Source organism: Chelonia mydas, chromosome 28 (genome assembly GCF_015237465.2).
Source record: "Chelonia mydas isolate rCheMyd1 chromosome 28, rCheMyd1.pri.v2, whole genome shotgun sequence".
NCBI lineage: Eukaryota > Metazoa > Chordata > Testudines > Cheloniidae > Chelonia > Chelonia mydas.
This window is the reverse complement of record NC_051268.2, coordinates 4,431,513-4,459,399: the sequence shown is the minus strand read 5'-3', so window position 1 is coordinate 4,459,399 and position 27,887 is coordinate 4,431,513. Positions and strand designations below refer to the sequence as shown.

The 27,887-nt window shown below is 45.9% G+C and overlaps 4 protein-coding genes across 23 annotated transcripts in view; 3 read left to right on the top strand and 1 right to left on the bottom strand.

Annotated features, from left to right (window-relative positions):
• Positions 1-27,887, bottom strand: part of LOC102943236 (zinc finger protein 883) — a 2,438,435-nt gene that overhangs the window by 1,408,487 nt on the left and 1,002,061 nt on the right.
• The window catches only part of LOC114020163 (zinc finger protein 501), a 1,907,800-nt gene that overhangs the window by 911,851 nt on the left and 968,062 nt on the right, over positions 1-27,887 (top strand). The gene's annotated exons all lie outside the window — the stretch shown is intronic.
• LOC119564595 (zinc finger protein 883) overlaps positions 1-27,887 on the top strand; it is a 1,467,279-nt gene that overhangs the window by 1,319,531 nt on the left and 119,861 nt on the right. The window lies entirely within an intron of this gene.
• LOC119564601 (zinc finger protein 79) lies at positions 273-26,660 on the top strand. 8 transcript variants are annotated; one of them, XM_043537539.1, is made up of 6 exons: positions 455-671; positions 4,938-4,976; positions 5,326-5,382; positions 22,151-22,264; positions 22,672-22,880; positions 23,689-26,660. In XM_043537539.1, exon 6 carries the CDS (start codon positions 23,689-23,691, stop codon positions 24,643-24,645), a length of 957 nt encoding a protein of 318 aa, XP_043393474.1. In that variant the 5' UTR covers positions 455-671; positions 4,938-4,976; positions 5,326-5,382; positions 22,151-22,264; positions 22,672-22,880; the 3' UTR covers positions 24,646-26,660. The 8 variants fall into 8 exon arrangements, with proteins under 8 accessions (XP_037743475.1, XP_043393474.1, XP_043393475.1 ...); XM_043537540.1 differs by lacking the exon at positions 4,938-4,976; XM_043537537.1 differs by lacking the exon at positions 5,326-5,382.

Here is a 27,887-nt window from a genome sequence, read left to right as displayed (position 1 = left end):
TCAGCTCTGGGGGGGGCGTCCCCCCCACTTTACCTGCAGTGACTTGTCCCGGTTTAGGGGGGACTCCTGAGCTCCCTTCCAACCCTGACATTCTGCGGGAAGTGCCCCAGGTGGAGACGGTCCAGTCCCGGGTTTCCCCGCCCCACCCTGCCCAACCCAGCAGTGTCCCCCCCCCACCTGCTAGTCATGTTCCCAGACCCCACTGCCAGCCCCTCCCCACAGCCAGTGACCTTCTGACTCCAGCCCCGCTGCTTTCCCCTGTGACAGCCACATCGCCCAGGGCTCCCTGCCGGCCGGTGAGTGTGAGGCGAGAAGAATCCATCCCACTCTCTTGTTGATTGAATATCGCTGTATAATCCCCTCAAATCTCCCCTCCTTTCTCTTGAACTGTTGAATAGTGGCATAAAATCTCCCCAGATGTTGGTGCTTCTCTCTTATAGTGGTAAATATTTCGTTTGTGCCCCATTTTCTCCTCCGTTCTGAAATACTGATAGCAAATTCTCGAAAATCTTCCCACTTTTCTCTCCAGGTGTCTGACTGAGATCAGGGCTCCTATCCTACTGAGTGTGGCCCTATTCTGCCAGGTGGTGCAGAGATCCCAGCTGAGATCTGGGCCCTGTTCTGCCAGGCACTGAAGAGCCCCCAAGTGAGATCAGACCCTGCTGTTTCAGGTAAAACTGAGATCCGGCCCTCTTGTGCCAGGCAGTGCATGACGGCGGCCTCCATTGTGCTGGGTACTTTAGAGACCCCAACTGAGATCCGTGTCCCTGTTCGGCCTGGCATTGCACTTAACCTGACGAAGATCACCCCCCACGCTGTACCAGGCACTGCACAGACCCTGACAGAGATCCTGGCCCCACATTTTGGCTGGTGCTGCAGGGACCCCAAAGAAAATCATGGATCCTGTAATGCCTGTAACCCCTGTTTGAGGTCAGGCCCCTTGTTGTGCAGGGTTCTGCACAGACAGTGACCAAGATCAGGGTCCCCATTGTGACTGTTGCTGAACAGACACCAAGGGTATGTCTATATTGCCATTAAAAGCCCACAGCTGGCCCATGCCAGCTGACTCAGGGTCACAGGGCTCAGGCGAAGGGGCTGTTTAACTGCTGTGTAGATGTCTGGGCTAGGGCTGGAGCCAGGCTGTAGGACCCTGTGAGGTTGGAGTGTGCCAGACCTTGGGCTAGCTCCCAAGCCGGAACATCTACACCACAATTAAACAGCCCCGTAGCCTGAGCTGTGTAAGCCCAAGCCAGCAGGCACGAGCCAGCTGCTGGTGTCTATCTGCAGTGTAGATATGCCCCAGTGACAGTCCTTGCCATGAAAACCTCAAAAGCTAAACAGGCAAATAGTGGGAGGCTACTCTCCATTTTACAGATGGGGAAGCTGAAACTCAGAGAACTGAAGTAATTTGCTCAAGTTTGCATGGAGAATTTGGGGCAAAACTGGGATCTGAACCCAGATTGTTTGAATCCTTGCCTCTCCCCTTAACCCCAAGCCCAGCTTGTGTGTGTACAGTGTTGTTGTGGCCTGTGTTCACATTGCATTGGCTTCAAAGAGAGGCTGTGGCATTTCCTTCATTGGAGGTTTTTAAGACCAGGTTAGAGATATTTAGACCTGCCTCATCACAGGAGGCTTGAGTAGATGACTTCTCAAGATCCCTTCCATGCCTACATTGAAATAATTCTCTTTTGTGCTGTGTCAAGGTTCCTTCCCAACTCTGAACTCTAGGGTACAGATGTGGGGACGTGCATGAAAAACACCTAAGCTTATTTTTACCAGCTTAGGTTAAAACTTCCCAAAGGTACAAACTATTTTCCTTTTTCCCTTGGACTTTTTTGCTGCCACCACCAAGCGTCTAACAGATATATAACCGGGAAAGAGTCCGCTTGGAAACGTCCTTCCGCCCAAAAATCCTCCCCAAACCCTACACCCCCTTTCCTGGGGAAGGCTTGATAAAAATCCTCACCAATTTGCATAGGTGAACACAGACCCAAACCCTTGGATCTTAAGAACAATGAATCATAGAATCATAGAATATCAGGGTTGGAAGGGACCTCAGGAGGTCATCTAGTCCAACCCCCTGCTCAAAGCAGGACCAAGTCCCAGTTAAATCATCCCAGCCAGGGCTTTGTCAAGCCTGACCTTAAAAACCTCTAAGGAAGGAGATTCTACCACCTCCCTAGGTAACGCATTCCAGTGTTTCACCACCCTCCTAGTGAAAAAGTTTTTCCTAATATCCAACCTAAACCTCCCCCTCTGCAACTTCAGACCATTACTCCTTGTCCTGTCCTCTTCTACCACTGAGAATAGTCTAGAACCATCCTCTTTGGAACCACCTCTCAGGTAGTTGAAAGCAGCTATCAAATCCCCCCTCATTCTTCTCTTCTGCAGACTAAACAATCCCAGTTCCCTCAGCCTCTCCTCATAAGTCATGTGTTCGAGACCCCTAATCATTTTCGTTGCCCTTCGCTGGACTCTCTCCAATTTATGCACATCCTTCTTGTAGTGCGGAGCCCAAAACTGGACACAATACTCCAGATGAGGCCTCACCAATGTCGAATAGAGGGGAACGATCACGTCCCTCGATCTGCTCGCTATGCCCCTACTTATACATCCCAAAATGCCATTGGCCTTCTTGGCAACAAGGGCACACTGCTGATTCATATCCAGCTTCTTGTCCACTGTCACCCCTAGGTCCTTTTCCGCAGAACTGCTGCCTAGCCATTCGGTCCCTAGTCTGTAGCGGTGCATTGGGTTCTTCCGTCCTAAGTGCAGGACCCTGCACTTATCCTTATTGAATCTCATCAGGTTTCTTTTGGCCCAATCCTCCAATTTGTCTAGGTCCCTCTGTATCCTATCCCTGCCCTCCAGCGTATCTACCACTCCTCCCAGTTTAGTATCATCCGCAAATTTGCTGAGAGTGCAATCCACACCATTCTCCAGATCATTTATGAAGATATTGAACAACACCGGCCCCAGGACCGACCCCTGGGGCACTCCACTTGATACCGGCTGCCATCCAGACATGGAGCCATTGATCACTACCCATTGAGCCCGACAATCTAGCCAACTTTCTACCCACCTTATAGTGCATTCATCCAGCCCATACTTGTTTAACTTGCTGACAAGAATACTGTGGGAGACCGTGTCAAAAGCTTTGCTAAAGTCAAGAAACAATACATCCACTGCTTTCCCTTCATCCACAGAATCAGTAATCTCATCATAGAAGGCGATTAGATTAGTTAGGCATGACTTTCCCTTGGTGAATCCATGCTGACTGTTCCTGATCACTTTCCTCTCCTCTAAGTGCTTCAGGATTGATTCCTTGAGGACCTGCTCCATGATTTTTCTGGGGACTGAGGTGAGGCTGACTGGCCTGTAGTTCCCAGGATCCTCCTTCTTCCCTTTTTTAAAGATTGGCACTACATTAGCCTTTTTCCAGTCATCTGGGACTTCCCCCGTTCGCCACGAGTTTTCAAAGATAATGGCCAATGGCTCTGCAATCACATCCGCCAATTCCTTTAGCCCTCTCGGATGCAACTCGTCCGGCCCCATGGACTTGTGCACGTCCAGCTTTTCTAAATAGTCCCTAACCACCTCTTTCTCCACAGAGGGCTGGCCATCTACTCCCCATGTTGCGATGCCCAGCACAGCAGTCTGGGAGCTGTCCTTGTTCGTGAAGACAGAGGCAAAAAAAGCATTGAGCACATTAGCTTTTTCCACATCCTCTGTCACTAGGTTGCCTCCCTCATTCAGTAAGGGGCCCACACTTTCCTTGGTTTTCTTCTTGTTGCCAACATACCTGAAGAAACCCTTCTTGTTACTCTTGACATCTCTTGCTAGCTGCAGCTCCAGGTGCAATTTGGCCCTCCTGATTTCATTCCTACATGCCTGAGCAATATTTTTATACTCTTCCCTGGTCATATGTCCAACCTTCCACTTCTTATAAGCTTCTTTTTTATATTTAAGATCCGCTAGGATTTCACCGTTAAGCCAAGCTGGTCGCCTGCCATATTTACTATTCTTTCGACTCATCGGGATGATTTGTCCCTGTAACCTCAACGGGGATTCCTTGAAATACAGCCAGCTCTCCTGGACTCCTTTCCCCTTCATGTTAGTCCCCCAGGGGATCCTACCCATCCGCTCCCTGAGGGAGTCGAAGTCTGCTTTCCTGAAGTCCAGGGTCCGTATCCTGCTGCTTACCTTTCTTCCCTGTGTCAGGATTCTGAACTCAACCAACTCATGGTCACTGCCTCCCAGATTCCCATCCACTTTTGCTTCCCCCACTAATTCTTCCCTGTTTGTGAGCAGCAGGTCAAGAAAAGCTCCCCCCATAGTTGGCTTGTCTAGCACTTGCACCAGGAAATTGTCCCCTACGCTTTCCAAAAACTTCCTGGATTGTCTATGCACCGCTGTATTGCTCTCCCAGCAAATATCAGGAAAATTAAAGTCACCCATGAGAACCAGGGCGTGCGATCTAGTAGCTTCTGCGAGTTGCCGGAAGAAAGCCTCATCCCCCTGGTCCGATGAAAAAGCAATCAGGTTCTTAAAAGAAAAATTTTAATAGAAGTAAAAGAATCACCTCTATAAAATCAGGATGGTAAATACCTTATAGGGTAATTAGATTCAAAACATAGAGAATCCCTCTAGGCAAAACCTTAAGTTACAAAAAGACACACAGAAAGGAATATCCATTCCATTCAGCACAGCTTATTTTCTCAGCCATTTAAACAAACAGAATCTAACACATCTCTAGCTAGATTACTTACTAAGTTCTAAGACTCCATTCCTTTCTGTTCCCGGCAAAAGCATTAAACAGACAGAGAGCGCCTTTGTTTCTCCCTCCCTCCCTCCAGCTTTTGAAAGTATCTTGTCTCCTCATTGGTCATTTTGGTCAGGTGCCAGCGAGGTTATCCTAGCTTCTTAACCCTTTACAGGTGAAAGGGTTTTTCCTCTAGCCAGGAGGGATTTTATAGGTATTTAGCTTTCCCTTTATATTTATGACATGCTGTGTCGTGTTCTACTCTGAGCTGTTGGAACTGTGATGCACCATGTCATGTTGCATAGTTTTATGGTGCATTGTTTTGCCTCAGCTTGTTTGGTGCCTGTGTTGTGTTGGTTTGAGTTGAGCTCTTTTTCATTGTGTACTTTAGGGTGTGTTAGTTTGCATTGTGTTGCTTTCTTTTCCTTTGTATTGTCATTTTATGCAGTGGAGTGTAGTTCTTTTTATTTTGTTTTTGTTTCCTGAGTTGCCTGACATTATGCTGTGGTGGGGATTTTTCTGTATGTTGTGTTTTTATACATATATATTGCATAGTATCATAGAAATGTCGGTCTGGAAAGGACCTCAAGATGTTATGAAGTCCAGCTCTCTTTGCTGAGGTAGGACCAAATATGTGCAGATTATCTCCGACAGAGGTTTGTCCTACCTGTTCTTCAAAACTTCCAGGGAAAGAGAAGCCAGCCTTGTAAGACTATTCTAGAGTTGAACTACCTTAGCTCTGGTGATACCCACACAGATTTTAGTGGTGAGCAGCTCTGGGGTCTCCTCTCTCTCCAGTGAGTGGGCAGCTGCGTAAATAGACTAAAGTTGGGAGGAGAAAAATTGACATGTCCAAGATCACCCAGGCTGTCTGTAACAGAGCTAGAAATAGATCCCAGTTCTAGTGCCATCATACTGCTGTTTCAGGTGCTGAAGGTCTCTGCTACCCTGGTGTTTTAGGCACTGGTGCAAACCCTTAGTATAGGCAGAATTTACACTAGTGCACTCTGATTGGCACTAGTGCACCATGTCCCAGTTTGAAGGCTTTCGAGGGCAGGTGGGGGACAGTGACCTTACTGAGGCCTGGGGCTGGCTGAACAGTGCAGCTGGTAATGGAGGGGCAGCCGCAGGGTGGATTTGATTTACATCGAGTCTTCCTGACTAGTGATTTAATCGTGGTTCTCTACATAAAAGTTCTTGTTGGTTGTTATAATCTTAATACATATTCTTCGTAACTCAGAGATAGATGTAGGTTTTCATTTTTAGAAGGTACACACTATACATTTTTAAACCGTGATTTATTTTGAAAACTTTTCAGATTAGTTTTACAGCTATATCAGAAAATGAATGATTGTTTGGTTATTTCATTTACCAAAGGTAATTGAAGCAGATATTTATGAACTCATTGGGAGGTGAACTATCTCCAACAGGTTAATTATTAATATATGGAAGATTTTCTTGCCATGCTGTATTAGGTGGAGATCCTCACCAGACAGGCATTTAAATTGTTTTATTTCACTAAAATAACATTAAGTATTCTGGATGTTTTTTCTTCAACAGCAAACATATAATATTTTAACAGAAGAAGCATATGTCCCTTGCTTCTCACATTTATCTGCAGACTTCTTCTCCTTGTCCAGATCTATTCCGTCCCCAACAATCTTCTGTTCACTGAACTTTTTGAAACTTTGCACTTTTAGAGAGAGGAAATGGATTGACTCTGTATACACAAATTTGCAGGGGGACAAGAGAGTTGAGGTCTGGTATTTCTCACCTTTCTCTATATATTTATTTTAAAACATTTTTGCTGTTAAGAAGCATGTTACTTCTGGAGACACACATCCACGGTTTGAGAACTGCAAAACTAAGCATCTCTGATGGTATCATCTAGACTGAGCACTGAGTCCCATTGGGTAGGTAGATTAACCTAAATAATATATACAGAAGCCTGTGGAACCCCGTAAGATTGGGTCTCTAATCCATGAACTATTGGAACTCATTTACAAAACTTTTCTTAAACATTACGTGAATATATTGTCTCGTAATATAGAATTAGAATTTATAATCCCTATTCCATGATGAGAGATCTTTGAGCTACAACGTATCTTTAGATAAGTTTATTCCTCAAAAACATTTTACAAAAAAATCTGATTTAAATCAAAACAATTTTTATCCACCCTGGGCAGCAGTGAGTGCCAGAGGTATGAGCCAGGAGCACAGCCCGACAGGACTGGACACTGACTTCTCCTGACCCAGGACACACCCCCCCCCAGCTGTGTGCAGGGACTGCAGCTGAGCTACCCTGCCAGGACAGCCTGTGCATCCATGCACAAACCACCTCTTCCTGCAGCCTAATACAGTGTTATCTGGGGACCTTTCCAAGCTGAGGGTGACGGGGCTCAGCAGATACTGGCTCTGTCGCTGACCTTGGGGAACTCACAGCCCCTCTCCGTTTTCCTCCTACCCATTGTCTACTTGGATTGTGATCTCTTTGGGGCAAGGACTATCCCTCTCTGTCTGTGCAGTGCCCAGCACAATGGGGGTGCTGATCTCCATCTGTGTCTGTGCAACGCAAAGCACAGTTTATAGACTCACAGACTTTAAGGCCAGAAGAGACCATCATGATCATCCAGGCTGACCTCCTGCACATCGCAGACCACAGAACCTCACTCACCCACTCCTAGAATAGACTCCTAACCTCTGGCTGAGTTAATGAAGTCCTCAAATCGTTATTTAAAGACTTCAAGTTACCAAAAAAATCCACCATTTACACTAGTTTAAACCTGCAGATGACCCATGCCGTGCCCCATGCTGCAGAGGAAGGCCAAAAAACAAAAAAAAACCAAAACCCCAAGGTCTCTGCCAATCTGTCTCTGGGCAAAATTCCTTCCCATCCCAAATATGGCAATCCATTAGACCCTGAGCATGTGGGCAAGACCCAGCAGCCAGACAGCTAGGAAAGAATTCTCTGTAGTAACTCAGAGCCCTGCCCATCTAGTGTCCCATCACCAGCCTTTCTAGATATGTGCTGTTAGCAGTTGCAGATCAACTACATGCCATTGTAGGCAGTCCCATCGTACCAATCCCTCCAGAAATGTATCGAGCTCAGTCTTGAAGCCAGTTAGGTTTTTTGCCCCCACTGCTTCCCTTGGGAGGCTTTTCCAAAACTTCACTCTGATGGTTAGAAACTTTCACCTATTTTCAAGCCAGAATTTATTGATGGCCAATATCCATTTGTTCTAGTGCCAAAATTGGTGCTTAACCTAAGTAACTCCTCTCCTTCCCTGGTATTTATCCTTCTGATGTATTTATAGAGAGCAATCATATCTCCCCATAGCCTTCTTTTGGTTAGGCTAAAGAAGCCAAGCTCTTCGAGTCTCCTCTCATAAGGCAGATTTTCCATTCCTTGGATTATCCTAGTAGCCCTTCTCTGCACATGTTCCACTTTGAATTCATCCTTCTTAAACATGGGAGACCAGAATGGCCCGCAGTATTTCAGATGAGGTCTCAACAGTGCCTTGTATAACAATAGGTTTCAGAGTAGGAGCCGTGTTAGTCTGTATCCGCAAAAAGAAAAGGAGAACTTGTGGCACCTTAGAGACAAACACATTTATTTGAGCATAAGCTTTCGTGAGCTACAGCTCACTTCATCGGATCCGATGAAGTGAGCTGTAGCTCACAAAAGCTTATGCTCAAATAAATGTGTTTGTCTCTAAGGTGCCACAAGTACTCCTTTTCTTTTTGTATAACAATACTAATCCTTCCCTGTGTCTACTGGAAATACCTCGCCTGATGCATCCTAGGACTGCATTAACCTATATCATGGCTGCAGCACATTGGCAGCTCATAATTATTCTGTTATCAACCAATACACCCAGGTCTTTCTCCTCCTCTGTCACTTCCAACTGATAAGTCCCCAGCTTATTGCAAAAATTCTTGTCATTAGTCCCTAAGTATATAACTTTGCTCTGTTAATTTTTATCCCATTTCAATTAGTGCAGATTTCAAGGTCATACAGATCTTGTATGATATGCCTGTCCTCCTCCATATTGGCAATCCCTCCCAGCTTTGTGTCACATTCCACTTTTTGTGCCAAGGTCACTAACAAGAATGTTGAATAAGATTGGTCCCAAGACTAATCTCTGAGGAATTCCACTAGTAACCTCCCTCCAGCCTGACAACTCACCGTTCAGTATGACCCCCCTTGTAGTCTCCCCTGTAACCAATTCCTTACCGACCTTTCACTTCTCGTATCCCCATCTTCTCCAATGTAATGAATAGTTTCTCATGTGGAACTGTATCTTGTGGTATGCCTTACTGTCATCCAGATGCTACTGCATTTCCTTTGTCCAAAAAATTAGTGACCTTCTCACAGAACGAGATGGGGTTTCTCTGGCATGATCTAACTTTTGTAACACCATGTTTTATTTATTATAGTGCTGAAGGCTGGAAGGAACTGTTAGCAATAGGCTGAGAATGGCCATGTGGAGTTGGGGGAGGAGATGGCAGACAGTGTGGAGGTGGTGGAGGGGATGGAATGTTGGAGGGGTATCTGGGATTTTGTTTGTAGGAGTCCATGTCTCTGCTCCCTGTGGCCATGGTAAATTCCATATCAAAGCAGCATATCAGCAGAGCAGACGCACACACCATAGCTTCATCTGGAACATGCAGCATTCACTGCCAGATGGGATGGGCGATCTTTCAGCGGCCTAGCTTGATATGCCTGGCTGGGGTGGATTGAGTTGGATGGGGGTCTGGGGCTCTGATAGTTTGTGGTGATCCTTTTTACATAGTCAGTTCTTTCCCTTTTATTGTTTTACCCAACCTGTGCCCAAAGCCACTATCTTGTTAACTTGCTTTTGCTATTTCAGTTCCAATTTTTAAACAGGATCTAATAATTGCAAAGCTGAATGAAAGATAAACCAAACAGAACCATATGAATTTTGGCACATCACTAGGTATGAGCAGCTAAGGTATGCTGTAATTACCTGGCTACCTATAGCATTTTCTGGTGGGGTGGATGAAGCAATGTCAAAGAGCCAAAAGGGCTTTTTAGGGCGAAAGGGCTCGTCAGGTGTTCGCTCTCTAGGGAGCATGTCACTGGCTAAGGGTGTAGTCTTTCAGGAGTGGTGCGCTGGATTGCATTTACTGATCTCAAAATAAAAGGTTAAGACTTCTGGTTCACAATATCGAATGAAATCTTGCAAACAATTATAGAAATAGACCCTAATGCTGTTTAAACAACATGGTATTAATACTGATTCAAAACTGAAATTAAAATTGAGATAAATGCATTAGAGATGAACTGACACCTAATTTCCATTTCTTAATGCCTGAAATTTTGACACTTGCTCACACCATCTTTTTTTTTAAAGCAACGCACAGCACACAGTCAATTAATGAAAGCACACCAATTACTGATTGTTTTGTGATGCATAAGCATCTGATTAAGCACGTAATTAAAATGGTACCATGTAAGTGGAAGTGCATCAATGCAGCTAAGCTCCAATGTGTTTAATTGTGAATGAAACAGTTTCTAAATTAAATAAATTGAAGGATTGTAAACAGGGGAAAATACACAGAAGTGCCTTTACCCAGTCCTGTTGACTTCTTGTCCCAGCCCCCAATGAGTTCTGGCCTCCTGGTCAACTCAGCTCCCAGTCCCACATCAGCTGTGCCCTCTCCCAGCCTAACCCGTTTCTACTGCAGTTCTTTATCCCCCTTGTCCAGGCGGGGTTGGTGCTGCAGCCCCTAAGGCACCTGTGTTAATCACTGTCTCACATACTGGGGCTGTTTAGGTTTCACGGAATGATTTATCAGCGTTACTGACTGTGGGAGAGAGGAGAGGCTGAGAGGGAGTTTGCTTCCCACACTCTGCAGGGCCATGTTCAACCCTGCTGGCCTCCATGTTACGTCATCTTCCACCCTCCCCCATGTGTCTCTGCTCATGTGTCAGAGTGTCACCTTCTGATCAGAATGCCAGTGGCCTCAGCAGAGCTCCCAGACAGGAGCTACATCATGATAGGGTTATGGTACTGAGAGTCAGATACATCCCAGGGAGGGTGTAATTATCCTCAAAGCAAGCATTACAGTCTAGGAAGTGAAAGAATTAAAGTACTTTGTTACTTAAAATTATGCTTGAAAGGATTGGATTTTTATTAATAAATTGCAGTAAATGTTGATTTCACTGTACACACACAGACGAACAAATATTTATATAGGTAAAATACAGAAATACTTCTGGAGAAAGTTGAGTTTGATTTAAGATTATTTACACTGTATATTTTGCACGTTACATTGACAATTTGTGTTTGAACAGTTATAAAGATTGGCTTTTGAATCTCAGCATTTACTGTAATTACATAATTGTGGCCTGACAACCCTCATAACTTCCTACCACTCTGAACACTGAAATTGTAAACATTGAAAAAAGGGCTTAAATATATATATCGATATCAATTGAAATAATAAAATAAAAGAAATAGAGGAAATTAATTTTGCCAAACTCACTTAACAGCAATCGCAATATGGTAGGGGATGGAAATTCACAGCTAAGGCACCCAACCTTAATTCTGCCCTGTAGTGACACCAGGCAATCGCGATAGGGTAAGGAATAAGGCATTTTAGTGTATAAAGTTCCAGATTAGATTATACTGCTTTGTAAAGACATGAGATCTTTCTCTCAGGGTATCAACTTCACTGTGTTGTTTCTTTTATTGGTAATTCCCATAAATCAGTAGATAAATAAGATTCTATCAGTTATGAAGTGGCAGTTTCAGAGTATTATTTTGCACTAGGGGCCAGGTCCTTGGAGAGGCAGAACCTTGGTTTCATTTTAACTTGTCCATGCTCAGCAGCTTCTGGAATTTGGTTCAAGGTATTTACATGTTTCCCTGGCCTGTTCATAAAAGTGCTGCTAGAGAAAGTGGGGAGGGGCAGAAACTCACTGTGGAATCAGTAGCTGAGTCCCTTACATATTTATAGCTCATCAGAGGAAGGATCGGGACTGGTGGGTGTCTGGGGATTTTAATAATAAATATCATTGTTAGTGAATTTACATCTTCTAATTCCCATAACCCACTAATTATCCCTGCCTGCCCCCAGGAGTCTGGGGAGGGGAGTACTAGTAATCTCCTTTGGCCAGTATGGAACCTAAGGCACAAGGATCTTTTAGTGGCTGGCTCAAAGTCACCCAGAGTGAAATTCACTTCACTGGATAAATCCCTAGTTGCTGGGCTCTACAGGGGGTGGGGAGGTGAATTCAGTCCCCCATTCCTGGGCATGGACTGCCCCATGCCCCCACAATCCTCACCCCACTCTCAAACACTATCCCAACCTTCCCCTGCAGTGATGGACCCACTTGATGCTGCCAGAGCCACCTGCCATGGGACCTAGAGGGGGCAGAGGCCCAGCTCCAGAATTGCTACCACAGCCCCCATGCTGTGCTGGCTTTCCAGTCTGTAGATGGCTCTAGTTGTCTGGGGACCCAGCCCATGCATCCACCATACACAAACTTCCTCACAACACACATCCCAGGATGGGGAAGAACCATCTGGGGCTGGCTGCAGTCTCCCCTTGCTTCTGTGAGAGGAGTGGGGTGGTCCCTCATATAGGACACAAGCATACCCGGGGCAGAAGGGAAATGTAGTTTCTTCCAGGGGCTTGAAAATGTTTGGTTTAGACTCTGGAGCTCTCTCTTCCTGTTTGTTTCCTTCTGCTACTTTCAGATCTCATGGAGAGGCAAGGTGGGTGAGGGAAGTTCATTTAGAACCAATTAAAAATACCTTTTTGATATCCAGGGAACCAACATGGCTACAACAACTCTTTTCCCTTTGTATCTCTTCCCCCCCCCCATCTCCGCCTCAGCTGAGACTGTCCCATATGATGGGAAAATAAGGGTTCAGTCCTGTAACTGGATTGGGTTTTTCCAGCACTAACGGGAGTGAAAGCCTGTGTGCATTAATGGCGGCCGCAGAAGCAGTAGCAGCTCTGGGACTCAGAGACACAGGGAGAAGAGATGGGAGTGAGCAGGTTATGTTTGTGCAGGGTGTGAGTTACTCATATGGGAATCTGCGCCACTGCGTACGCACAGAATTCACGTCCAGTGCAGAATTTTTTTTTTTTTGGCATGAAGAAAATACGTTCTGCCTGAGAAGTGCTGCGGTTCTGCCTTTCACCCACCAGAGGCCCCTATGGCACCAGAACAGCCAGCCGGGTTCATCTTGGTGGGAAATTGTTGCCCTGAGCTATACCCCAAATGGGAAGAGAGTTAGTGGGTGCAACTTGGGAGAGTCCTGAGACACGGCTGCCTCTGGGGGTAGGGACAGGGTGGTCATTCTCTACTCACAAGAGGGTGTGGAAGGGGCCCAGGAGGAGCAAATGTCCCTTAAGGAGACTGCGAGCTCCAGGTTACCCAGTCCCAGCCGCTTCTGCCGCCCACCATACCCCAAACCTCTTCTCCTCTCCAACTATCCGCGACCAGTCTTCCCTCGCTTCCACCCCTTATTGTGTGGCAGAGAAACTCCAAGCTCTAGCCCCTTCTCTTTAACCCCCCACTCCAATTTCAGTTGTTTGGTGGTGTCCTGATGGTTTTCCATTGATCATTTGGGAGGGAGCAAGGCTGGTCACTTGAGCCTTGCATTACCTTCCAGCTGACTAGTGAGGAGTGACAGCTCCCTTCTTGGATGGATGGGCCAATCCCAGGGCCTGTTACCTCTCCATGATTTATTTTCCATTCCAAGTCCATATAGTAGATTTTCAATATAAATGCTTTGTTCCTTACATGCACCCCATTCGTTGATCTCTCAGTCATTATGAGTCATGACCAGTTTTGAGCTTCTGTAGACACCCCACATGATCATCCTCCAAGAGATGTTTGGTGTGATAGGTTTGTCAGGTCTCAGGTGAGAGCTGCTGGCAAAGACCAAGTGACCCTTTGCCAAGGGATCTCTGTGTCACTGTCCAACCCCCATAAGCCTGGGAGGGGGCAACTTTCTGCCAATGGCCTTCAGGATGTGTGCTGAGTTCGCTGCAGTGCCCCCTTGTCCCCTCTCCATTTCCCTTCTCGGTGTGCTCTCTGGGACGCTGCCACGCTTCCTGCTCCCCAAGCCACCCTGTATCTACTCCATGTGCTGGGCTTCTGGCAGCCTTCAGTGAGAGGCCATCCAGCCCATCAAACTGGTGCTAACCTGCTGGGCCTCAGAAGATATATATATCTTCCTACTGTATTTTCTATTCCATACATCTAATGAAGTGGGTTTTAGCCCACGAAAGCTTATGCCCAAATAAATTTGTTAGTCTCTAAGGTCCCACAAGGACTCCTCATTCTTTTTGCTGATACAGACTAACACGGCTACTACTCTGAAACCAGAGATCTTTCAGTAAGTCCCTCATTTCCTCTGAGTTGAGAGGAGTGTACTTATAAGTATTATGAGTCAGTCTATTGTCTGCCGGCCCTGACCACCGAATGGTTACTTGGAGAGGAGCCAGGGGAGCGCTGGCACTTAAGTCTGGGTTAAAGAGGAGGAGGAGCGGGAGGAGACCAATTATCCCAGATTTTCATCGTGAGTGCTGGGTTCAAATCCTGGATTTGTTTTTCAAGGTGTTTCCAATTGATTTCATTTTGGTCTTTGTCAGTATCGCTGCCTGAACCAGAGTCAGTAAGATTACCCTTCTCTTGTATGCTAGCAGCCATACGACGTGCGGAGGAGCTGGTTTCTTTTATTTTTGCTTTTAGAGTATTGTTTTCTGCTTGACGCTCACTTAATTTGTGGTTTAAATCTGTCTTTTGGTTCACCTCTGATGTAAGAGTCTTTTGGAGTGTTTCCAATTCCCGTAACTTCTTTTCATATTCACGGTACAGTATCACAATTCCTTTCTCTAACTTTCCTTTTGTCTGACCAGACCACCACAACATGCTATCCTTCACACTCATACCCTCATTCCCTCCATCCTTTGCCATAGTCTTTTGAACCTTCCCATGTTTTCCTCCTATAAAATCAACGATTCTCCCTTCCGTAGAGGGTATCGATACACCCTGGGGCAAGTCATATGATGTTGTTACCCAGCTTCCTGAAACCCACTCAATCGGCACTTCAGGGGAACTGACCGAGCACACCCTTGTACTCAACACTACTGAAGCACACTCTGGTGCTGAATACTTGGTATTGCAGCCTTCGCCTACAGCAAACCGAAAACCCTGGCCACAAACACAATCCCGTTCAGTCCTCTTGTCTGTGCATCCTATATATGGTTTGTATTAAAAAAGGGGTGCAAAGGGTGTCTTGGGGAGTGCCAAACCAAGGTGTGCACTAGAGGTGGTATCCCTGGTTGTGAGAAACTCTCCAAGGATTCCTGATCACACCCTGTATGCTGCACCAAACTGGGAAGCAAGGAGATTCTTTTCCCCAAGAATCAGGCAGGCACATTTATTCACGTTTATTCACGGTCCCGGGAAGACTGATAAACAGCTTCAAAAGTGTAGTGCCACAGTGACCAATTATGTATCTTTCCTCATCGCTCCATTTGCATATATCTTATATGTACAGAGACAAACATTGTTTCAGAGAGAGAGAACATTTAACATGATACTGACATGAGCAGAACATCTGCATCGACACTATTTTAATTACATCCATTATCTATGACTACCCGTAAGGCGAAGGGGTGGGGCGTGTGAGTGTTCACAGATATCCTAGGGCTGTTTGCAGGGTTTGTTCTGTTCTAAGAGCCGAGTTACTGGGCAGACATTTGACCATGCAGACTATCAGGTATTTACAGCTGTTAGCGTCATTGGGCCTCTGATGTTTCTGTTTCTGACTCAGATGCTAACTCAATTTCTAACTCCTGCCTAACCCAGATTACTTAGCAAATAACCAAAAACTCAAACCAAGTCTAACATACTAGATGGACAGAATTTGAATTAGCAGTTTCTCACACTGACTGATCATACAAGCAGTCCACCAAGTTTCCATACACAAGTTAAAAATCCCTTTACCCTGACACCAGTACTTCCCCCAGTTCAGTCTTTGTTCCTCAGGTGTTTCCAGGAGTTCTCTTGTGTGGGGAATGAGGCCAAGATCGGGGATGAGGTGGACGAGGCTTTCTTCCGGCAACTTGCAGAAGCTACTAGATCGCACGCCCTGGTTCTCATGGGCGACTTCAATCATCCTGATATCTGCTGGGAGAGCAATACAGAGGTGCAGAGACAATCCAGGAAGTTTTTGGAAAGTGTAGGGGACAATTTCCTGGTGCAAGTGCTGGAGGAATCAACTAGGGGCAGAGCTCTTCTTGACCTGCTGCTCACAAACCGGGAAGAATTAGTAGGGAAGCAAAAGTGGATGCGAACCTGGGAGGCAGTGACTATGAGATGGTCGAGTTCAGGATCCTGACACGAGGAAGAAAGGAAAGCAGCAGAATACGGACCCTGGACTTCAGAAAAGCAGACTTTGACTCCTTCAGGGAACTGATGGGCAAGATCACCTGGGAGAACAACATGAGGGGGAAAGGAGTCCAGGAGAGCTGGCTGTATTTTAAAGAATCCTTATTGAGGTTACAGGGACAAACCATCCTGATGTGTAGAAAGAATAGTAAATATGGCAGGCGACCAGCGTGGCTTAAGAGTGAAATCCTTGCTGATTTTAAACACAAAAAAGAATCTTACAAGAAGTGGAAGATTGGACAAATCACCAGGGATGAGTATATAAATATTGCTCGGGCATGTAGGAATGAAAACAGGAAGGCCAAATCACACCTGGAGTTGCAGCTAGCGAGGGATGTTAAGAGTAACAAGAAGGGTTTCTTCAGGTATATTGGCAATAAGAAGAAAGCCAAGGAAAGTGTGGGCCCTTACTGAATGAGGGAGGCAACCTAGTGACAGAGGATGTGGAAAAAGCTAATGTACTCAATGCTTTTTTTGCCTCTGTCTTTACGAACAAGGTCAGCTCCCAGCCTACTGCACTGGGCAGCCCAGCATGGGGAGGAGGTGGCCAGCCCTCTGGGAAGGAAGAAGTGGTTCAGGACTATTTAGAAAAACTGGACGTGCACAAGTCCATGGGGCCGGATGCATTGCATCCAAGAGTGCTAAAGGAATTGGCGGCTGTGATTGCAGAGCCATTGGCTGTTATCTTTGAAAACTCATGGCAATCAGGGGAAGTCCCGGAAGACTGGAAAAAGGCTAATGTAGTGCCCATCTTTAAAAAAGGGAAGAAGGAGGATCCTGGGAACTACAGGCCGGTCAGCCTCACCTCAGTCCCTGGAAAAATCATGGAGCATGTCCTCAAGGAATCAATTCTGAAGCACTTAGACGAGAGGAAAGCGATCAGGAACAGTCAGCGTGGATTCACCAAGGGCAAGTCATGCCTGACTAATCTAATTGCCTTCTATGATGAGATAACTGGTTCTGTGGATGAAGGGAAAGCAGTAGATGTGTTATTCCTCGACTTTAGCAAAGCTTTTGACATGGTCTCCCACAGTATTCTTGTCAGCAAGTTAAGGAAGTATGGGCTGGATGGATGCACTACAAGGTGGGTAGAATGTTGGTTAGATTGTCGGGCTCAATGGGTAGTGATCAATGGCTCCATGTCTAGTTGGCAGCCGGTATCTAGCAGAGTGCCCCAAGGGTCGGTCCTGGGGCTGGTTTTGTTCAATATCTTCATTAATGATCTGGAGGATGGTGTGGATTGCACCCTCAGCAAGTTTGCAGATGACACTAAACTGGGAGGAGAGGTAGATATGCTGGAGGGTAGGGATAGGATACAGAGGGCCCTAGACAAATTGGAGGATTGGGCCAAAAGAAATCTGAGGAGGTTCAACAAGGACAAGTGCAGAGTCCTGCACTTAGGACAGAAGAATCCAATGCACCGCTACAGACTAGGGACCGAATGGCTACACAGCAGTTCTGCAGAGAAGGACCTAGGGGTGACAGTGGACGAGAAGCTGGATATGAGTCAACAGCGTGCCCTTGTTGCCAAGAAGGCCAATGGCATTTTGGGATGTATAAGTAGGGGCATTGCCAGCAGATCGAGGGACGTGATCATTCCCCTCTACTGGACATTGGTGAGGCCTCATCTGGAGTACTGTGTCCAGTTCTGTGCCCCACACTACAATAAGGATGTGGATAAATTGGAGAGAGTCCAGCGAAGGGCAACAAAAATGATTAGGGGTCTGGAACACATGACTTATGAGGAGAGGCTGAGGGAACTGGGATTGTTTAGTCTACGGAAGAGAAGAATGAGGGGGGATTTGATAGCTGCTTTTAACTACTTGAAAGGTGGATCCAAAGAGGATGGATCTAGACTATTCTCAGTGATAGCAGATGACAGGACAAGGAGTAATGGTCTCAAGTTGCAGTGGGGGAGATTTAGGTTGGATATTAGGAAATCTTTTTCACTAGGAGGGTGGTGAAACACTGGAATGCGTTACCTAGGGAGGTGGTGGAATCCCCTTCCTTAGAAGTTTTTAAAGTCAGGCTTGACAAAGCCCTGGCTGGGATGATTTAGTTGGGATTGGTCCTGCTCTAGGCAGGGGGTTGGACTAGATGGCCTCCAGAGGTCCCTTCCAACTCTGTTATTCTATGAGTCTATGTCACACACCACCTTATGTAGCTTTTCCATATGGTGGGAACCATGTGTTCCAAACTCAGTTCCCAGTCCAGTTTGTGGAAAAATACAGGTATCAAAATAGAGTTCATTGTCATTTGGTCTGGTCACATGCCCTGCTGAGTCATAGTAGCCATGACTCATAGGCTGGCTGAAACATTCACAGGAAGGCTAAGCTCTTCCACGGTCCATTGTCTTTGTTGATGAGCCATCAACACTGTCTGGCTTTTTCATTGTTGTACCTAAAAGGCTAGTTGTGGATGTTACCCAGAGTACGCATATTTGAAATACAGATACATAGTGAATATCCATAACTTCAGATACAAACATGATCCATGCACACAAATAGGATAATCATATTTAGCAAATCGTAACTTTTCCCATGACACCACACATGATGTATCTTGCACAAAATGCATCATAATTATGTCCTAAAGCCTACCCAAAATTCCTTCTTTCAGAATCCTGTGGCATATTGCACCTGTTTGTGGTTACTCGTTAGTTTGTCAAAATGAGGGTGCAAAATATCTGAGCCGGGCTTCTCTCCTTAGGCTTATTCAGGTAAATCCCAGACTTCAGCATAACTACTCCCACAAAGCCTTAACCTAATATAAAGCCCTTAACTGTAGCAAGATTAATAACCCATTTATTTATGTTCACCTCCTTGCTCCTCTATGCATGTTCCAAGCTAATAAGCAATACTCTGATAATGACATTTTACCTCTAGCGAGTATAAAATTGCCCACAAGACATGAGACTAGGTCATAGATCATAAAATCAGGTCGGGGTCAACAGGAGTGAGAGTCTTGTCCCCCCTCTCCCCATCTGCCCCAGCCACAAGCTGTCTTCCCTCCAGGCTCCTTGGATCTTTGAGCCTGTCCCTTTTGAGGTTGCGTGGCCCAGTTCTTGTTTCTTACATTCTCCTTTTCTGGAAGAATTAGAGGCTGTTGTTCCTGAATGTTAGTGTTTAATTCCCCAGCCTTCTCCACACACTGGTGGAGTTTAATTCTCCCTCTTATTACACCTGAATCACTAGATTTCCTAATTCCCCAAAATGTGCTTTTGCGATGTCACAGTTCTGGGGTAGCTAAGCCTTTGACCTGCCTCCATGGTCTGCTCAAGGAATGCCCTCTAAGGTATCAGGCCTCTAGCCAGCCCCTCCGTATGGGTAGGGACCCACATGCCTCTCCTTTTGACCAGGGTTTGAGGATTGCAGCTTGTTCTCCACTGTGTTCACTGGACTAATGTCCAATTCCTGTGCTTTGCTTTCTCTCCGAGGGCTGTGAGCAGTGTGTGTGTGATAGAGGTGGGAATTCTGGTGATACTTCTATTATGTGAATACACACTACAGTTTCCCTCTGTGATTGGTATTGCTTTGATTAGAAAGAGCAGGAGACATGAGGTGTTTTGTCATGTAGCTGTCATAGGGTGATGTGAATGGGTCATTAAGGACTGTCTGGGATCAGCCTACATCAATGGAATACCCGACAGAGACAAGGGAATAATTGTCACCTGGCCATGGGAGGATCTCCGCTTGGCTGAATGAAGCATACATGGACTCGTTGTGTTTTTGGGAGCAGGAAGAACTGGGCTTGCAGATGCAGGGAGTTGTACTGGAGTGAAGACAAATGGACACGCAGAGTGAAAGGATAACAAAATGTTTTCTACAGCAGCAAGGCTCAAGGGCCTTGTGGGGAGGGATAGCTCAGTGTGTTTGAGCATTGGCCTGTTAAACCCAGGGTTGTGAGTTCAATCCTTGAGGGGGCCATTTAGGGATCTGGGGCAAAAATTGGGGATTGGTCCTGCTTTGAGCAGGGGTTTGGACTAGATGACCTCCTGAAGTCCCTTCCACCCCTGATATTCTATGATTTTAAGGGCATTGGCCAGTCTGGACTACATTGTCTTTGCTTTTCTGTGCTAATCTAACAACTTTCCAATGCTTTGTTTCAGTTGACTAATGAACCCTGCTATGTTTTAAAATTCTGCCCAGTGTGCGAGCAAAAACTTGCTGAGGTGCATTGAAGCATGAATGAGGAACGGTCTCTGAAGAGGAGTGTAGTTGAGCTGGGCCTGCTGGCAGAGCTCACAGGTTGAAATAGGAGTGTTGAAGCCAGAGGCTCAGTCTCAGGTGGTGAAGCTACATGGCCTATCCTTGTGGAAGAGTGGGACCCCTTGGGGGTCTAGCGCACTCAAGGGACACATCCCAAGGACTGTTTTAAAATCCAAGGCATAGCACAGATCCTATGGATCCATGACAGTGGGCCAGAGGTTAAGCCTTATGGGGAAAACATATAAAACAAGAAGAGCATCTAAATGCATATTTACCATCGTCCCCTCATCAGTTCTCTTGGGAATGATTGGTTCCGAAATGTATTAAAACCTTTCTTAAAGGGTTACCTCTTGGTTATCAGGTCATGTCAGTTTGTAGCCCAAAAAGCCCCCTCAATCAGCTCAAACTCAGCTATTTCTCCCCAAAAAGTCTTTCTTTTTCAGTCTCCCGAAAGAGGTAAAATCAGTCACTGCCCCCTTCTGCACTGGGCAAAGCTTCAAATGATGGGAGATCTGCATAACCAGCCTTGAGATCTGGCATTCATCACCCCTTAGTCACACCAGATTGCACAGGGAACCCATCCCTGAGCCCTCCCTGGTATCATCTGGCCCATCTCAGCATCATAGTCTGTGAAGTGTTCATGCTGTCAAGGGCTGGCTCAAATATAGAGATAACAGTCATAACTAGGGCCAGTGTTTGCTGGCAATGAAAACAGAGTAACTGACAAACATGAGCAATATCTAATCCTTTACAGCATGAAAGTGCATTGGGGGGAGGGGACAGGAGCCAGCTGTGGGGGGGGGGGGGGGCCCAGACATTGGGCATAGAGAGCCTAGAGCCAGCTGTGTGCTGGGGAGGCAGGGCATGAACCAGATGTGTGCAGGGGAGATGAGCAGGGGAGAGGTGCTGTGGACACAGCTGAGAGCAGGTGTGAGCGCCGTCTCCTCTGCAGCATGATGAGGGAGCCCAGTGTCCCACTACCAAGTGCCTTGCCTGCCCAGGGGAAGCTCCACGGTGGTTTTGCTGAGTCCAGACTTGAATGAGGAGGGAAGAAATTAGCAAGTCTCAACAGCAGCCAGCCTCTTCCCTGTGTCCCGGGGAGGAGTCGGGTGTCTCCAGGCAGAAATCGGGGGGGGGGGGGCATGACCCTGTGTGCCCAGCCCACACATCACTTCTGCTCTGCACCCTGGGGATGAGTCAGGTGTCTCTGGGCAGAAATCTGGGGGTTGTGACCCTGCATGCCCCACCCACCCTCTGTTCAGCAATTCCGGATGTGAAGGGTGATTCCAGAAATGAAGAGTAACTTCGGGAAAAAATGCAGTCATAGCGGCAATTTCCAGAAAACTTTGGTCCTAGTCGTAACATTAAATACGGTAGTCTCAAGATGGATGCCTGCGTTCATCAGATCTGTCACTCTGCCTTCACATAGTTCACTCGGCTGGTGGGTTCTACCCCTTCCCCCATTCTGTGTCCGCCTTGTCTATTTAGATTGTAAATTCTTCATGGCATGGGCCATCTACTATTCTGGGTTTGTACAGGGACCCACTGTTAATTGGCCCTTAGGCACTAAGATAATGAATATGATTTATAATAATAATTCTCCTACCACTTTGAGCCAAAGAAGCTGGCCTTGGGATGTTACTACTTAAAAATGAGCTGGGGTTAAAGCCATGGAATATTCTTTGTGACAGGTATCCCACAAATTCCACGGACCTTCCTTATTTTCTTTGCTTTGAGCAGGGTTTCCAATTTCCAAACCTGATGTGATTTCATGGCTGGAACAAGGGGAAAACCCGTGGGTCCCAGATCTCCATGGCAGTGAGAAAATAGTGATCCTGAGAGCTGCATGCAAAGGTGAGGAATTGGTGAAACCAACTCAAAAACTGTCTGTGAATACAGGAAACATTTAGGATGCCCTACAAAGACCTTGTGAGCTCTCCAAGTTGAGGATTGTTCCCTGCAGATGTGGAATCATTAGGCAGATGTCACTCATGGCTTCCCACGTACCCTGACTGACAACTGGCAGCAGGTCCCTCCCCAGTCTTGCTTTCCCTGAGATTTATGGTGAGATGCAGACCCAGAACTAATCCCTTCCTCTCTCCTCTGGGGAAAGGTTTGGGGATAATCAGCTCCTGATAGGTTTGATCTCTCCCGCACATATTTTGGTTTGTTAATTCCTTTTTCCATTCCTGTCTCTAAGATTTCCTTTCTCTCAGGCGCAGGGAGTGACCTATGTCTGGATTCTCTCTGTCTCCCATTAGGTGTTGGGATGGTGAGTGAGAATGAGGAGAAACCCCAGCAGGAAGATGCTGAGCAAGTAGAATCCCATGAAATGTTATCAGGAAGATCCAAAGGAAATGATTCTGGGAGTTGTGCACTCCCAGAAAAAGAAGAAACTTGTGAGAGTCAGCACAGGCCAAAGGAAAACCTCAGTAGCCACTCAGACCTTATTATACACTAGAGAATCAACATGAAAAAGAAAAGGAGTACTTGTGGCACCTTAGAGACTAATCAGTTTATTTGAGCATGAGCTTTCGTGAGCTACAGCTCACTTCATCGGATGCATAGCATATCGTGGAAACTGCAGAAGACATTATATACACACAGAGACCATGAAACAAAACTTCCTCCCACCCCACTCCCCCGCTGGCAACAGCTTATCTAAAGTGATCATCAAGTAGAGCCATTTCCAGCACAAATCCAGGTTTTCTCACCCTCCCCCCCCCCCCACACACACATACAAACTCACTCTCCTGCTGGCAACAGCCCATCCCCCTTTGAAACCCCTCTTTATAATGCACATGATAATCAAGGTGGGTCACCTCCAGCACTAATCCAGGTTTTCCCACCCCCCCCCCACGTATGGGGGGGGGGGAACCTGGATTAGTGCTGGAGGTGACCCACCTTGATTATCATGCGATTATAAAGAGGGGTTTCAAAGGGGGATGGGCTGTTGCCAGCAGGAGAGTGAGTTTGTGTGTGTGGGGGCGGGGGGGGGAAGGGTGAGAAAACCTGGATTTGTGCTGGAAATGGCTCTACTTGATGATCACTTTAGATAAGCTGTTGCCAGCGGGGGAGTGGGGTGGGAGGAAGTTTTGTTTCATGGTCTCTGTGTGTATATAATGTCTTCTGCAGTTTCCACGATATGCTATGCATCCGATGAAGTGAGCTGTAGCTCACGAAAGCTCATGCTCAAATAAACTGGTTAGTCTCTAAGGTGCCACGAGTACTCCTTTTCTTTTTACGAATACAGACTAACACGGCTGTTACTCTGAAACATGAAAAAGACACGCTACACATGTCATGAGTGTGGGAAAAATTTTAATCGGAGCTCAGAACATATCAGACATAGGAGAATCCACACAGGAGAGACGCCTTACGCATGCTCTGAGTGTGGGAAAAGCTTTAGTCGGAGCTCAAACCTTATCAGACATCGTAGAATGCACACAGGGGAGAAACCCTACATGTGCTCTGAGTGCGGGAAAAGCTTCAGTCGGCGCTCAAACCTTATCACACATCAGAGAATCCACACGGGTGAGAAACCTTATAGATGCTCTGAGTGTGGGAAACGCTTCATTGATGGTTCAGCCCTCATCTCACATCAGCGAATCCACACAGGAGAGAGGCCGTACACATGCTCTGTGTGTGGGAAAGGCTTCAAACACAGCTCACACCTTATCACACATCAGAGAATCCACACAGGTGAGAAACCTTACGGATGCTCTGAGTGTGGGAAGCACTTCATTGATGGTTCAGCCCTCATCTCACATCAGCGAATCCACAGCGGAGAGATGCCCTACATATGCTCTGAGTGTGGGAAAAGCTTCATTCATAGTTCAGCTCTCATTTCACATCAGAGAATCCACACAGGAGAGAGACCCTACACCTGCTCTGAGTGCAGGAAAAGCTTCAATCAGAGCTCTGCCCTGATCACACATCAGAGAATCCACACAGGAGAGAGACCCTACTCATGCTCTGAGTGCAGAAAAAGCTTCAGTCGGAGCTCTGCCCTTATCACACATCAGAGAATCCACACAGGAGAGATGCCCTACACATGTTCTGAGTGTGGGAAAAGCTTTAGTTGGCACTCAAACCTTATCACACATCATAGAATACACAGTGGAGAGAGACCCTACACATGCTCTGCGTGTGGGAAAAGCTTCAATCAGAGCTCAAGCCTTATTAGACATAATAAAATCCACATGAGAGAGAACTGTAATAAATGCCTTGACTAGGGCTGGCCAAAGATTTTTTTTTTTTTTTAAATCACATTTGCTAATTCCCACATAGTGATCTTTGCACTATCTTCACCGTGGTCTCTCAGCTCCCCCAGATGAGTTGCCTGCTTCTGCCTTTTGCTGCTCACCCTTCTTTGGGGTCAGTCCTGGAATCTTTTCTATCAGCTCCTTTCGTTTTGAGTTGTAGGAGTGTGTCCTCCTCCAGCCAGCAATTTTCATCAGATCCAGAGAGATGGTTTGATCCCAACAAGCTTCACTGAGGCAAAAACTACCTGTGCCTTACATCCACTAGGATTGTACATGGTGTTGGCGGCAGCTCCTGTTAGCAATCTTGGTGTAAAAAGACAATTACAGTTGTAGAGCCGATGCAGCCCAGGTGCAGTGGTTGTATTAGCTTTCCTCTTGACCTGACCTAAACTCCATCACTTTTTCTAGTCTAAACAAACCCTGAGCATCACGGTTACACTGTTTCCCCCATTTCAAAGCAATTGTTAGTCATCAAGTTTCCACTTCGGGAACAAATTGTTTCATTCCTAGTTGCTCTAGTGTTGCTTCAGGTTGTGCTGGAGAGCAGATATTTTTTACTACCATTTTCCTCACTTAAAATATATTGAACTATAACAAAGAGCAGGAACAGGGCAGGGATAGGGGAAAAGGTCATTTCACCCTCTGTAACAACAGAAGAAGATAGGGTTAGTCAGAGGGATTCCCTTATTCCCCATCACTTTCCCAACCCCCATGTTGTTCAATTGGTTAGGTCAATATTTTTTCTAAAGGGCTGGGAAGAGGATTCCCTAATAAATGACTTGTAACTCAGCAAAATATCCATGCATTTGGCTCCCAAAGCAGTTGTGACGCAGGCCCTGCAGGAGGTCACTCCTGCAGATATGTCCTTCCAAATCAGATGCATGATGCCTATTATTTGGGAAATGCAATCCCTAGCTAGGTAGAAATGGAAAAAATGAAACTGACATTTCTGTTCCGCTCGCCCCTGGGAGATGCTGCAAATGTATAGAAAATGAAATCCGTGTTGAATGTGATAGAGCTGCAGAAAGATACCTATTTTTAATAGATTCCTGACTTTTGGTGTCTTACAGGGATTTTAAGACACACCTGAATTTAGTCCCTAATTTAAATCTGTGCCACCAGATTAAAGAAATAAAAGGCCATATTTGGGGGATTTATACCTCATTATCGCAACTGGTATGTTCTGTGGTTGGTGAAGAATTCTACGCCAGAGAAGTGTAAAATTACTCCAAGTAAGTTCAAAGATTTGACAAGAACTCAGGTAGAAATTACAGGTTTTAGTGGTTGATTTTCACCCAAAGAGATGGACACTGTGGTGACCTGTGGCCCAGGTAAACTATTTTTAGAACGCTGCTCTCTAGTTAAGTGGCATTGATCACACTCCTAAAGGATGCTATCATTAAATTGTGAACAGTGGTCTTTTACCATTTGGCTCCAAAGTTTCATGAACCACAGGGAGAAACAGCTGATTGCTTCAGAACGATTCTATGCCTATGGGTCCCAGTCTGGCTGCCTTGTTGGACAAGAATAACTTCCATGCTGGGCAAATGATGGTAGCCAATGGGGGAATGTATCAGATTCCAAGTTCAGACTGCAGGATACATGAATGCTGAGTCCTGATGCTGTGGTTTTGTCTCTTAGTTTTGGTCTTGAGTCTAATGCATTTGTATCATTTCTCCGCCTCCTGCTACTTTGAAAGATTAGAAAGTGTGAAAATAGAGCACAGGTGGTTTTTCTCATGATGCAACCTTCCTATGCAGTTTTAGACCCTTTCCACCCACACTTACGGGAGAAGACTCAGGGAGAAATGAACTCACAGAAATGGAAGGCTCCTAGGTTATTGTAGAATGTGACTTCACACAAAGCTCACTGGGTGGAAATGGGAATAAAGACAAAACTTCCCTATTGGTTTATATTTTTAATATTTGAATAAGTTGTTACCAGCGACAATGAAATTAAACATGAAGTTAATTAGTGAAACGTAAGAGGCTGATTCTGTGATAACTTTCAGTGTTACAATATAATTCAGCTTTTCTTCTAGTTCTCTCCCTGCCCCCTCCTACTATATCGGAAATGGTGGCTAATCCTGAAATTAAAACCTCACTCCAAAGGAATTAGAGTTGGGGAATATGTGAGAGAAAAAGCATGTACGAGAACAGAGACCCAGTATAGGCTGTAATTATTTGTATTTCAAATGGAATTTATTTTGATAAATTTTAAAATCTTCTGTTAAGAGGAAAATTACTTGAGACAGATGTGAACCTTTTATCCAGTTAGAGGGGAACAGCCACAGAGTTCCCCAGGTCTCTTGTTTGCAAAGCAAAGATGTCACATCAGGCAGGAGATGTCAAAATCTAAAATGGTGATGGATGTGTGATGGGAGCTTTTCTGGGTTGTTGGGGTTTCTTTGTTTGTTTTTTGTTTGATTTGTTTTTTTCATTTAATTTTTGTTTTCTTTTTGCAACCGGTTATTTTTATGGGGCCTGAGGCCCCTTTTCCTTCCAGCTGTTTAACCCTCAGGCCTGGCTCTGGAAACCTCCTCAGAACTGGCCTTGTGTTACTTTCATGTTTCATAGCTTTGGGGTTCACCCACCCACACGACATGCAGTTCACAGCAACGGATACTTTGAGAAGCCTGCTGGGTTAAGCGGCCCTTTTCCAGACTGACATTGGCCCAAAGTGTGCCTCAATTCAGCCGGATTAGGACACGTCTGTATCAAAGGAGTGGTTCACACCTGATTTGCCCAGAGACCTTGGGGGAGGTGTGGTGAAATAGGATAAGTAGGAGTCAAGAACAATAAAGGTAAAGGCGAAAGACCTTCACCTTGCAGGTCAACAAGCCTGTTCTATTCATTCCCTCTGCAGCATCTGGCACTGGTCACTCTTAGGCAGCACACTGGGCTAGATGGACCATTGGTCTGACCCAGTATGACCAGCCTTGCGTTCTTATGTAAGTCGTCTACGGCCTTGTCTATGCTGGCAAGTTTCTGCACAGTAAATCAGCTTTCGGTGGTGTAACTTCTCAGGTGTACGCACGGCCAAGCCACTTAATGCGCAGAAACTGTGCAGTTGCAACAGTGTAAAAAAAAAACAAAAAAAACACCCTGATGAGCAGCGTAGAGCTTTCTGCACCGGGGCTACAGCACCACGATGCCAGTGGAGACACCATGGTCACTTACAGCACTGCGATTGGCCTCCGGGAGGTGTCGCAC

Excerpts from the sequence above, each read along its gene's own strand:
- LOC119564601 (XM_037887547.2), top strand. The coding sequence starts at position 23,689 with ATGAAAAAGACACGCTACACATGTCATGAGTGTGGGAAAAATTTTAAT.